Genomic DNA, 14,283 nt, shown 5'->3' with positions numbered 1-14,283 from the left:
AAAATAGCCTTTGTATTATCATAAACACATTAGAATAGTAATCACACAATATACACTGTGCCACCTGGCACTAGGTATGACTTTAAAGGGGATTATTTACATTAAAGGGCCATTCGGGCCACAGTCATAACCCTTAGGCCACACAAATAGTGAAAACTAGAAGCAACCAGTAACTACTGGTAAAGGTGCTCACATTAGGAATACATATACTCAGCAGTGCACCATAGTAGAATCATTATAAGGTGTACACATTACAACAGCAGCATCAACATATAATGCATAGACATCATAGCAGTACTTGGCATATGAAGCAAAAATATAATCAGCACCATAGTGAACACTGGTCAGAGTAGACATCTCATGAGGCATGAACATCAGAACAGTACTTAGTATAGACCCCTATGCATAGACACATCCTCAGTAGTGCATCCCAGTAAACACATAACACACCATTCCCCTCTTAGGCATATGCAGGCCACCCTTACGGAACATCCAGGGTGCATCCCAGACAATGTGATCCCAATTACATGAGACCACTGGGCCTATGGGGCAATAGGTCACTTTGCCCTGGTGACACCCCATCACCCATTCTCCACCAGCCTCCGCCAATAGGGCACCTTACTCCTGTGCCGCTATTTAGGCAATGCAGTACTCTTGGGGAAATCCTGTCTTCTTGGGGACTTGGGGCCTCCGTCGAGGGCTCACCCCGGGATTCTACACAACAATGCCCCAGTAGGGGAGACACCTGTTCTGCCCACGTTGGCTGGGGACTTCGGGCCTCTGGCAACCCTCAGCTGTCTTTGACTGGGAGATGCTGCTTCCTCCTTCCTTTTGCTGCCCGAGGAGCCCGTGAGGCTCCGATTCAATCCTCCTGCCATCACAGACTCAGCAACACGCGTAGTGTTTCCAGATTTATTAAGCATTCTCTAGCCCAATGCCAACCACAAAGTAGCCGAAAGTAGCCCAATATTGCTCCTTTAAGGAAGGAGGGGCAGGGACAGCGTCAAGCAGGCGGTGAAGCAATTGGAATTGATGTTGCAGCAGGCAGCCAAGTAAATATTTGTCTAAGAAAGTGCTTTAACATACTACTTTGCTGAAGCGCTGTATATATATATATATTTATAATCTGGCAACTAGCACAAACCAACATTTTACCGCACAACCGGGAAAAATGTAGCCCATTTGTGCGTGATCTAGCCCAATATGGCATTACTGAAAACGCGGGGCTCTCTTGTCACCACATGAGCCTCGCCCACCTCCAGGCACAAGGTTGCCTGATTTCCTCGAAAGGCCACGTCCGGCCCTTGGCATCTGCTCTCCTGCTGATGACCCGCTTCTCCCTCTACCAGGCAAGGGGAGGTGGAGAATTGCGGAATTGAGCCCGCGAGGCTCCGGTCTTTCCGTTGGCTGCCCGGGGAGCCCACCTCAACACTCAGGCCACACGCAGGGCTCTCCCCGTCACCGTGAGAGCCCCCCTCCACAATCAGGCGTAGACATCATTTGACTTCAAGCGCTCCCCCGATGATGCCTGGGATCTTTCAGTTCGGGAATTTTTGTTTTTCTCGCGCCGTTGGGCAGCTCAGGCCACATAGCAGAGCCCCAGCTGCACCGCCGCACAGAGCGCTCTTTCCATAGCAGTCCTCCCTCACAACCGGGTGCCAGTTTCAGGACAATAATTGTCACGCTCAGCTCACAACATTCAGTGCTGGGCAAGCAACTCATACTGCCTCTCCGTCCGGGTTGTGACAGCAGCGCTCACACTCGTGCTGGTCGGGGTGCAGAGGGGAAATAAAAAAGCACTTCAAAAATAGCACGGGGTGGAAAGCACAGCGCTCACCGCGCACTGTTTCAAGCCACGCAGGGAAGGTCACATAGCCCTGGGAATTAATGGAGGTGCCAACAACTGGGCACAGGTAGGCCAGCACACAGGGCCACTTCAGCAGGGTGGAAGTCCTTGCAGCCACCCAACTGGCAACAGGTCAGTCTCAAGTGGCAGTTCCCCCTGGCACACTGCAGTCCATGCAGTGTGCCCTCCCAATGTCCAAGTAAGCGACAGTTCCACAAGCACCTTACATGGGGGTCACAGCCCCAACACTACCTATGTTCTCAGTTCTCCCCCTGGCATAGGGCGCTGTTCCCGGTCTAAACTAGTTCTGGGGTCACTTAACATTTTATTTACAGTGCACCATACCTTCCTTTGTCAGTGTAGGCTCTGGCCCCAGACACACCATGTCGGGGCGGAGCCAGCATTGTGTAAGGCAGGCACAATTCAATCCATGACCAGGTGCTACTCCTCCCACTACTCCAAATGCAGATTGGCCTATTCAGCCTATTGCCGACTCATCCAGCCCCTCTGGAGCCACTGCACCTCCCCAGCCCCTGTCACTCCAGAGCCAGACATGCAATACACATTCTGGCAGGCACAAAGACACATAGCACACAGAAATGCCCACTTCTCAAAGAGGTATTTCTAAAATAGTGATAATAAATCTGCGAATACCATTACGTTGCGTTTATTACCACTATTCCAAACATACCAAACTTGACCTCTCTACTCCTCTCAGGTCAGGAATTACCACATATCAGGGAATCCCCAATGCATTTCTATGAGAAGGCAGCCTCACAGAAGTGAGAAACCAAAATGGCTGTTTGTCACTACCAGGACATACCACACAGGTAAGGCACATGTCCTACCTTTTACCTACAGCGCACCCTGCCCATAGGGCTAGCTAAGGCCTACCTTAGAGGTGACTGATATGTAGTAAAAGAGGAGTCACAGACGTGGCACCCACTTTATGTGCCACGTCACAGCGGCAATAAACTGTGCGCACAGGCCCTGCAATGGGGAGGCCTGAGACAAGTTTGGAAGGTTACTTTGGTGGGTGGCGCAAGCAGCGCTGCAAGTCCACCAGTAGCATTTAAGTGACTGGCCCTGGGTATGTGCAAAACCACTTTACAAGGGACTGATAGGTAAATAAAATACACCAAACAGGTGTAGACCAATCTTACCACGTTTAGCATAGAGAGCACATGCACTTTAACACTGGACAGCAGCGATAAAGTGCACAAAGTCCCTAAACCACCAACACCAGGTCAGAAAAAATACAAGGAGGAAGGCAAAACGTTCAGGGATGACCCTGCAAAAAGGGCCAAGTCCAACAATGATGGTATCCCAGATTTTGGTGGTGTGCTTGGAGAGGGATAATCTTGTAACAAAAAACAGGAGCGAAACCCATCAACCACGTTGGGATTGGGGTGAGAAGTACTATGAAGAACAGATATCCCAACTGGTATCATTCATAGGCAAATATTAGGGATATGCAAGCAACATTATCCACAAGGAAAAACAAGGAGCCTCTATTTGGTTATAGTATGTGCTCTTGGCATCATTTATAGAAACAATTGAAGAAAATTGGGAAGGAAAACAAGGTGGATAATACAGTTATAACAGCACTGTAGTACATAAAGGAAAATAATTGGATCAACCCAAGTGGCACAAGGTGTTCGTGGTTTGTGAGTGAAAACCAAGGTAGCAGCTCTGGTGACAGTGTGAGCAGCGTGAACGGCGCTACGTGACCGGTGTAAAAAAATATATACAGTGAATAGTTATCACAGTGTGGTTCTGATGAATTCAGTAGGAACAGTTATATCACAATTCTTTTGCATTGTTCATGAACCACTTTGTGAGGAAGCGCCTATGAATGCGTTGGAGTGTCGACGGCGTTTCGATCCATAGGGATCAGGATCATCTTCAGGACAGGGATGGGTTGAAGACAGTGCTGCGCAAGAGGGGTACAAAAGGAAGGGATCAGGAGGGTGGGCAATGAGGGCAAAGGCAGCGGATGTAAGGCGCGTGCAACACAGGTAGTGCTGAGGGCGAGGGAGGGTGGTAATGGCTGCTGCAAGGAAAGGCGCAAGGGGGGGCTGAAAAGGAGATAGGCGGGTAGGTGGCAGGGTAGGAACCAGGGGTGTGGGGGGCTAAAAAGGGGGGGAAGATTGGGTGGGTAGTGGGCGACGATAAAACCAAGCAATTAAGTAGTAGGATGGTGAGGGGGTAACTGGAGAAGTATAACCTATTGTGATATCAATCAATTGGAGGCGATGCGTGGGGGTGGTGAGAGGCGGCTAGGGTGGAGCGCCGTGACAAGGTGGGGTAGTTGATAGGGCCAAGGAGTGGCGGGGAAGAACGGGTCGCCGTGGGTACAGTCAGTGTAGAATGGCCGATCACAATAGAGGGAACCGGTAGGACTATGTTTTGTCTGATCCTTTTAGAAGTAAACCGGGAGGCTGGGGGCAAGAACGTTCCGTGAAAGGGACTGGGTGCGGCAGGCCAAGGAGCGGGGGAGGCGGCGCAAGGTCTTACCGAATGTAAGAGTAGACCGCTGTGGAACCAATGGCAGCGGAGGAACGCGATACTCAGGCCGGTGTGAGTCTCTCAGGCGCCGATGTAGCTGTGGGAAAGCGGGAGAAGGCCGGTTAGCCCGGGGCTGGCAAAGCTAGGTGGGAAACTATCAGAGTGGACAACGAGTGAGCTTACCCGTTGAGGCTGGCCGGTAGATGATGAGCTTGGTCCGGCGCTGAATAAGAGTCGATCCAGACGCAATCGAACTCGGGGGAGTAAATCTGTGGGGATACGGGTCGTAAGGAACTGGGCAGAGGAAAATTGAGCTCAATAGAATTAAATTAACGGCGGGAGCCGGGAACGTACCTCTCCTCTGCGAGGAATCAGCAGAATGCTTAGTTGCGGCTTGCGTATCCTAGGCTCCCGCTGTTAATTTAGTTCTATTGAGCTCAATTTTCCTCTGCCCAGTTCCTTACGACTCCATTCTTGGATATTCTAAGGCTAGCCCATGTCTAGATAGAAAAGCTGGGGGCGACAAGGAAGGCTTGGGTCCTATCTCTGACTGGCTTGGACCACTCCAATATACCTAACAGAACAAATAGCCAGACAGGTTTACTTTTTTATCATTTGTCACACCCAGCCCACCAGTACTGGGTGATCTACTGTTTTATTTTAGTTTTTTTGTCTTATTTTAACAGAACACTTTTTCATTGGATTTTTGTATGTCATCAAAAGAACAATTATCAACCAATAAAGAGTACATTCAGAAGACAATGTGCGCAATATATACAAGTGTTCAATATGTACAAAATCAATACTACATTTCAGAAACACCAGAAATACATTCCGAAAAATACATAAATACAATGCTTAAAAAAGAATTTTAACAAGGCACCAGTCCTTTATATTATATACCAGAAGCCAGGCAGACAACACTGTTCATAGGTACTCCCTGCCTGTCTTACTGAGCCAGGGATTAGAGGATTCTGGGGTTGCACTCCTAGGGATGGAAAGCGTGGTATTATTTTGTAGCCCTAGTTGCACCCTTCTTCTTTATCACAGGCTCGGGGTCAACGCGTTTCGAACCACAGAAAGATTATGTGTTCTCCTCAGGACACGGACTGGTGGAAGCCATTACTGTAAGCAATCATAATGGGATTTGGTGTCAGTATTGTGTTGCATTCACATTTAAATAAGCTCTCAGACTCTCTAAAAGGTATATGTAAATACCTGTATGTAGCACTCTAGACCACTTCAATGGGAAAAGTTGCCTCGCAAAGACGGAGTTTCTGCAGAAAGACAGGTATGTAATTAAAGGCCTGTAACTGAGGCTAGCGCTATGATGGGCTTCAATTTAAGCTATCGATGACCGCCGGCGGCGAGCCTACCTCAACCTTGGGCGGAGTGACGTGTGGAATGGAGATGCGCCGGCCGTTCGCCGGTCCGGTGACTCTTTTTGATGATTGTATTTTTCAGTTCAATTGGGGCTGACCAAAGATGTAAAAAAATACATTAGAATTTGAGTCTAGCGTGATGATCACATGAATCTGAACAATGGAGAGCGCGTTTACTTACTTGATTCACTCAGTGAAACGCTCCGCTTCCTCGCATACGGCGTTTGGTGTTTGCACGCCGCGAGCCGACTTGGGTAATTTAAAGAGGCCGCGTTTGGATCGCACGGCATTAGTGATTTAAAGGGACCGCATAGTGGAGCACAGAGCAGGGAAAGATGGTACGTGTAGTACACGTTTGTAACGAGCTAGCACGGCCGTGCCAGAAAACCATCACAGACACTGCAATCAAGATCGGCTGATTTTAGAAACAGAACTGAAGCAGACAAGGCCAGGACGTGTCCCCAACAGCGGTCAAAAATTGGCTATCTGATCATAAATTACTTGATTCGGACAGTTCATTCAGCCCAGAGATGGCTGTATCAAATTTTAGTATCAGATACGCTTGCTTTTGAGACAAGCGTGTTTCTGGATCACCACCGCCGCTTTTAATCACTGCCAGCACAGTCCATTTCAGATCGTTCACCGAATGATTATGTTGTAAAAAATGGGATACCAGTGGTGCTGTCAGGATTTTGTTGTTAATTCGAGAACAATGTTGTATGATCCTCTGTCACACCTCCTGTGTTGTCTTTCCAATGTAAACTTTTTCACATGGACACTGGATGGCATACACTGCATATTTGGTCTTGCAGTTCGTGTGTTCCTCATGACGCCAGAATTTCTTTCCGTCAGTGAACAATGAACCTTCCATTGCAAGGTTACACACGGAACAGGTTCCACATTTCCGGTGTCCCTTGACCGGGTTCATTCCAAAGATGGTACTCTGAGTGTCCTTTTTCTTTGGAGGGCGTGTGGATGTAATCAACTGCACTATACTCCGATTTTTTTTCAGGGCAAACAAGGGTGATCCAACATCAGGCATTACTTCTTCCACCAAATGCCAACTTTTACGAATAATTTTCTGCAGCGGGTGGATGTGAGGTCCAAAGGTGGACACACACACAATTCGCTGTGTGGGTGATCTTTGTCTCTTCTCCAGTAGGTGCTCCCTTGGCGTCCATCTGGCCCTTTTCATGGAGTGCTTGAGTAGCTTTCGAGGGTATCCTCTTTCTTGTAATTTCTTAACCAATGCTTGGCCGTGCACATCAAAGTCTTGAACTCTAGAGCAATTCCGTCTTACCCTAAGGAATTGCCCATAGGGAAGATTATTCTTTAGGCTCCTATGGTGATAGCTCCTGAAGTGTAGGGCATTGTTTTTATCCGTTTTTTTCTGAAAGAGGGAGCACACCAACCCGTCGGGTGTCATCTTGACTTCCACATCCAAGAACGATAATGCTTTTGAATCATAGGTAAGACTGAACTTTATGTCCGGAGTTCGGTTGTTAAGCCAAACATGAAATTCTTCCAACAGCTGTGGTGTCCCATTCCAGATACACCACACGTCGTCTATCTATCGTAGCCACTGCTGGATGTGGGCTTGATATGGATTGTTGTTATGTACATATTTGTCTTCATATTGGCCCATGAACAGAATCGCCATTATAGGGGCAAAAGGGCAGCCCATCGCTGAACCTTTCACCTGCAAAAACATTTCTTCCTCAAATGTGAAAAAGTTTCTTTTTAGCGCCAGTGATGCAAAAGCAATGATTAGATCTGTTGGAACTCGGTGGGGCGGGGCCTTTTTTCCAAGTAGATTTCAAGGACATCTAGTCCATCTTGTTGAGGGATTTGCGTGTACAATGACGCCACATCCATCGTGACCATCAGCTGTGTAGTTGGATCGAACTGTAACCCTTCCACTTTATTGATGAAATCCATTGTGTCCCGAAGGTAGGACGGTACCTGGACTATTAGTGGTTTCAGAAACACATCTACGAACTGGGAATTCGGCTCGAGGACCGAGTCGCACCCAGAAACGATGGGCCGTCCGGGCGATCTTGTGGCATCCTTATGAACTTTTCAGTTGTCCAAAGCAGAAACAGAGAAGCATTTCGGCTTCCTAGATAACACATTTGATGGGAAAACTCTCTGGGAGGAACCGTGCTGGTTTTTCAAAGACAGACCAACCAATAGGGCTAGATGCCTGAGCCCCTTTTAGGGCTTGGCATCAAACTGCAACTAAACAGGCTCTGAACTAGCACCCCATCCCCATATCTGCCCATTCTTGGATATTCTAAGGCTAGCCCATGTCTAGATAGAAAAGCTGTCAAAGTGATACAATAATGTGGGCAATCTCTTTGATAAAGGAGAAATAAAACCCTCTGAGCAATGAAAGCAGAATTATGATTTACCTGAGCAGGAACACTTTCAATACACTAAAGTTCATAATTGGGTCATGAATAAGAGAATCAGGGAAGCAGCCGAGCAGCCATTAGCCCAAATTGAGAAATTACTCAGACAGCTTGAAGATGAGGCCCACCCCATGTCTAGGAGCTACAAGTTTTTATTAGACTACAAAACACAGGGAAAGAAACATTTAAATGTAAATGGGAGAAAGATGTTGGACAGTCCTTCACCCTACTTAATAAGAGGAATCAAAGGCATCATCGAAGCACTGGAATGGGACACAACAGGAAAAATACTCGTGAGATGGCACTGCACACCCAAACACCTCCACATTATTGACCCTACAAACGTCTTCCCTGTGCTGGAGTTGCGGCCAAAAGGGTATAAGAACCCATATACTATGAAGCTGTCCTTGACATGCCCCCTTCTGGAAGAAATGATACCAGTCATAACAGAAATTAAACAGGTTCATATCCCCAAGCAGTGTCTTCCTGGGATGGAAGCTGGACATAAAATGGGGTAATCAGTAGGGACTGCACTCCTTGATTAACTTACCGACTTTCAAGTTGAAGCAATTGCTCTTGGTCAAGTGCGGAGTGCAGGCTTGCCTAACCATAAATGAGTGGTATGCTAAACGTTGGCACATCGTAGGGATGGAAAACATTATGTATGCTGGACATGAATCAGAAAAATAATTCTGCATCATAAAGGGTCCGGTTCTTAGTTTTTTTGCGAGAGACTGTTGAGAATTTATATGCCAGAGTACCCTCAGAGTTCCACAGATCATAGAGGTAAACAAACTCCTGAACGGCTGCATACCTAAAAGGAGATGGGTACTAAAGAATCATTCCTAACATATAGACAACTGCACTCAAGAGATGTGTTGAAGTGAGAAATGACAGATTGGACTTAGGAAATTAGAATCACATGGTGTAGAGGACAAATAAACAAGATAATGGGAGAGGGCTTGAGGGTGGGCTGGTAGGATAAAGCTTAAGTTGATGTGCCTGATGAAGGTTGTATGTTATCCGTTGAAAACTTTAATAAAAACAATTGTTTCGCTCTACTGTGGACCGGGACAGCTTGACACAGCTCGCTGCACTGTAGGAACTTAAGCTGAACCTAACTGTGAAGTTGAATAACAGCAAGTAACATGATAGTTTGTTTGTGCTCCAATTCAGAGGGGACCTGACCTAGCAGTTCAGGATTAGCCGTCCTACAGACGCAGAACCAAGTTTGATTTGCAAGTACTTGCCCCCCTTCTGTAACGGGACAGACTTATTAAAAACGATGCAATGGAATGCTACCCAGCAAAATTACAATAGTTAAGATTGGTACAAGCAATTGTATTCATTCCTTTTGTCTGGGTAATAATACTAAACATTAAACTGAGGCATTTAACCATCCACAGAACAACAGGTGGGATGAAAGATCCAATAGAATCATTAAAGAGATTTGGGTGGGTGAAAGCTACCCTAACAGAGGACTTTATAATGAGAGCAAAGTGGTTAAGGAAGGTATGTACAAGGTAAAGCACGTTAGGAAGATTACCTTTTTAGAGTGAATGACCAAAGACATGTCCAAATACAGCAAGCCCTTAAGAATACTTATTTAAGATGTGCTTCTGCCTCAACTAAAGATAACCGTGTTGGAATTCTCATCAGGTGATAAAAGCTTTGCAGCCATAGAGATCTATGGAGGGCTCTAGGCGAAGTGGAAGGAAACTATGTTGACAATAGAGTGGATGTGATTGGGAGTGCACTGGAGGGACATGAATGGAGAAATGCTGTGTGGCTCAGTCAGATAACAATACCAAGGGTGCATCCACATGGACCAAAGTAATTGTTTGGTTGCTTGTACATTTGTAGCACTGTAGAAATCTATACTTTTTGGCATCCATATGAAATTCAATGGTTAATCGAATATCATTACAGGTAAAAAAAAATTACAAGAGGATGGAGCTGATGATTGAATAATTGTTTCCTTGTCTCTTTTGTAAGCAGACATTGGCTCTGTTCTAAATCTCAGACACATTTCCATCTGCATATGTATGCTTCTTCTACACCACTGACATGCTCTTTCTCCCCCACAGGTAATATGCTACATTCACAGTAATGGCAGACTGGAGCCTGCTGGGAAAGCTCTTGGAGAGTGCCCAGGAGCACTCCACCGTGGTCGGCAAAGTCTGGCTCACTGTCCTCTTCATCTTCCGGATCCTGATTCTGGGCATGGCGGCTGAGAAGGTTTGGGGTGATGAGCAGTCGGGGTTCACTTGTGACACAAAGCAGCCAGGTTGCCAGAACGTCTGCTATGACAAGACTTTCCCCATCTCGCACATGCGCTTCTGGATCCTGCAGATTATCTTTGTCTCCACTCCGACTGCCATCTACATGTTTCATATCATGCACCTGGTGCGCATGGAAGAGAAGGAGAAGAAAAAGAACAAGGCTCGACAGAGCAAAAAAGGGGCTGAAGAGGACAAGGAGCTGCTGCTGTCCACACCCAAGCCCAGCAGACAACCCATCAAAGATGGCATGGGGAAGGCTTACCTGCGAGGGGCCATCCTGAGGACATACGTTTTCAATATTATCTTCAAGACGCTTTTTGAAGTGGGCTTCATCGTCGCCCAGTATTACTTGTACGGGTTCCAGCTGCACCCGCTCTACACTTGCAGCCGGTGGCCCTGTCCCAACACTGTCAACTGCTACATCTCCAGGCCAACTGAGAAGACCATATTCATCATCTTCATGCTGGCCATGGCCTGCCTCTCATTGCTCCTTAACCTCATTGAAATGTACTACCTGGGCTTCAAGAAGTGCCGGCAGGGCCTATCTGCTAAGAACACCACAGAACTAGAGCTCGAATGCAAGCCCAGCCCCAAGAGCCCCGGGGACACCGTGCCCCACTTTATCCCACATTACTCCCACTACACGGCCTCCAATGGGCCCCAGGCATTCACCCCAGGTCTGGGCTTTGCGCGTTCCAGCTGCCCCAACAAGATCCCTCCCCTGCCCCCTGACACTAGCCAGGTGGCTCATCAGCAGAACAGGGAGAACCAGGCGGTGGAAAAGAATGGCCGGTCCGACAGCAGCAGCGACCTAGAGGACCAGCCGAAACATCGGGAGAAGCACAGGAGAGCGAGCCGGGCCAGCCGGCAGAGCACGCGCTCGCGGCCCAGTGATCTTGCGGTCTGAAGCCTGGCAGCAAATGGCGGCCTAGAGCGGACCTTGTCATACACAGACCATTGACTGGTGCTTGGAACCCCATGACCAATGGCGGGGCGAGGATGGGGAAATGAGATGTGCGGTCAAAGAGAGAACATAGGTGGACAGTAGGGAGGAAATGTCATGCAGGCACATAGGAAGGACCAGATGGTGTAACTATGTGTACAGATCGCAAACTTCCTGGCCACAGGGGAAGTGACAGAGCACCTGTACACTCAGTAATAATTACTGAACTACAAAGCAGGAGTCACTGCCCACAAACTACTTCTAACCCAGAAATGTAGACTTTAAGATTACCTCTCGCACGAAGAGGGCTGCTGTCACCCACCACAACCCTACCAGAGGGAAAGAGCTTCTGCCCCAAAGAATACCCCTGAAAGAGAGGGGGAGCCAGTGCCTTTGATAATACCCTGAAGGAGAGAGAACTAATGCCAACTTCAAACCACAGGATACTACTACTAGTTAACTGTCCCACAGAGAACGAGGGGTGCTCTATAAGTAACAAAGAGTGTCACTTTGTCTAGAACATCCCTAAAACACTGAGAGCTGCTGCCTTCTCCAAAACAATACTGCCCCTAAGACTGTTCCTCAGAGAGAGGGAGGAATGCCTCACTTCAGAGTATGGATGACAGAGTGAGATACCGCTCAGAAAACAAACTCTAAAACAGAAGGAGGTACTGCCCCACAGGATACCACTTAGAAAAATATATACTGCCCCACAGAAAACCTACTGCCCCAGAACACAGAGATACTGCCCCTCAGAATACCTATTGCCCCATAACACAGAGAGATTCTGCCCCACAGAATACCTTCTGCCCCAGAACACAGAGAGATTCTGCCCCACAGAATACCTATTACCGCAGAACACAGAGAGATCTTGCCCCACAGAATACCTTCTGCCCCAGAACACAGACAGATACTGCCCCTCAGAATACCTATTGCCCCAGAACACAGACAGATACTGGCCCACAGAATATTCCTGTAAGTAGAGGGATGCTGCACTTCAGAATATGCATAACAAAGACAAATACTGCTCCAAACACCCCTAATAGAGAGAGAGCTACTGCCCATCAAACCCCCTAGTACCGAGAGCTACTGCCTCTCCCAACATCCATGATAGAGAGAGCAGTGCTGCACCTCAGAGTATCTGCAACAGAGAGAGATACTGCTACAACATGGGAATGAGAGGGCCAGTGCTCTTTGGAATACAATTTAAAGAAAGATCTACTGCCCCATCGAGTACCGAGAGCAACATGAGCGATCTGGTGCACACCCAGGACATACCTAAAACAGAAACTGCCCTTAGAATACCTCAAGTTACCTCCACCTCCCCTGGAATACATCAAGCAGAGGACTAGTGTCCTGTAGAACACCTCATCCAGAGAAACCTGCTTCATGAGAAGACCTTCACAGTGACTGCGCTACTGCCCCCTCTGAATGCCTCTAACATAGAAAGCTACTGCCCTCTGGAGTGTGTATACCTCTAACAGGATACCGCTGGCACAGAAAGATACTGCCCTGCTGAGGGTGAATATCTCAGCTACTGACAGTCAGGATACCTCTAGCACAGAAAGATACTGCCCTGCTGAGGGTGAATATCTCAGCTACTGCTGCTGATGATACCTCTAGCACCGAAAGATACTGCCCTGATGAGGTTGATTATCTCAGCTACTGCACTCAGGCTACCTAGAGCACAGAAAGATACTGCCCAGCTGAGGGTGACTATCTTAGCTACTGACACTCAGGATACCTCGAGCACAGAAAGACACTGCCCTGCTGAGGGTGGATATCTCAGCTACTGCTCCTGAGGATACCGCTGGCACAGAAAGATACTGCCCTGCTGAGGGTGAATATCTCAGCTACTGCTGCTCAGGATACCTCTAGCACAGAAAGATACTGCCCTGCTGAGGGTGGATATCTCAGCTACTGCTCCTGAGGATACCGCTGGCACAGAAAGATACTGCCCTGCTGAGGGTGGATATCTCAGCTACTGCTCCTGAGGATACCGCTGGCACAGAAAGATACTGCCCTGCTGAGGGTGAATATCTCAGCTACTGCTGCTCAGGATACCTCTAGCACAGAAAGATACTGCCCTGCTGAGGGTGAATATCTCAGCTACTGACACTCAGGATACCTCTAGCACAGAAAGATACTGCCCTGCTGAGGGTGAATATCTCAGCTACTGCTGCTCAGGATACCTCTAGCACAGAAAGATACTGCCCTGCTGAGGGTGAATATCTCAGCTACTGACACTCAGGATACCTCTAGCACAGAAAGATACTGCCCTGCTGTGGGTGGATATCTCAGCTACTGCTCCTGAGGATACCGCTGGCACAGAAAGATACTGCCCTGCTGAGGGTGAATATCTCAGCTACTGACACTCAGGATACCTCTAGCACAGAAAGATACTGCCCTGCTGAGGGTGAATATCTCAGCTACTGCTGCTCAGGATACCTCTAGCACAGAAAGATACTGCCCTGCTGAGGGTGAATATCTCAGCTACTGACACTCAGGATACCTCTAGCACAGAAAGATACTGCCCTGCTGAGGGTGAATATCTCAGCTACTGACACTCAGGATACCTCTAGCACAGAAAGATACTGCCCTGCTGAGGGTGAATATTTCAGCTACTGACGCTCAAGATACATCTAGCACAGAAAGATACTGCCCTGCTGAGGGTGAATATCTCAGCTACTGACGCTCAGGATACCTCTAGCACAGAAAGATACTGCCCTGCTGAGGGTGAATATCTTAGCTACTGACATTCAGGATACCTCTAGCACAGAAAGATACTGCCCTGCTGAAGGTGAATATCTCATCTACTGACACTCAGGATACCTCTAGCACAGAAAGATACTGCCCTGCTGAGGGTGAATAGCCCAGCTACTGACACTCAGGATACCTCAAGCACAGAAAG

The 14,283-nt window shown here is 47.8% G+C and overlaps 1 protein-coding gene across 1 annotated transcript in view; it reads left to right on the top strand.

The window, feature by feature from the left end:
• The window catches only part of LOC147718331 (gap junction alpha-3 protein-like), a 34,721-nt gene extending 21,815 nt beyond the window's left edge, over nucleotides 1-12,906 (top strand). Inside the window, exon 2 of the mRNA XM_086966699.1 lies at nucleotides 10,235-12,906. Coding sequence (XP_086822825.1) covers nucleotides 10,257-11,336 — 1,080 coding nt within the window. The 5' untranslated portion in view covers nucleotides 10,235-10,256 and the 3' untranslated portion in view covers nucleotides 11,337-12,906. The remainder of the gene's footprint in view (nucleotides 1-10,234) is intronic.
• The last annotated feature ends 1,377 nt before the right edge of the window (nucleotides 12,907-14,283 follow it).

Source organism: Lissotriton vulgaris, chromosome 4_1 (assembly GCF_964263255.1).
Source record: "Lissotriton vulgaris chromosome 4_1, aLisVul1.2, whole genome shotgun sequence".
Classification (NCBI taxonomy): domain Eukaryota; kingdom Metazoa; phylum Chordata; class Amphibia; order Caudata; family Salamandridae; genus Lissotriton; species Lissotriton vulgaris.
Note: the sequence above shows the minus strand (reverse complement) of the source record. Positions and strands in the feature narration are given on the sequence as shown.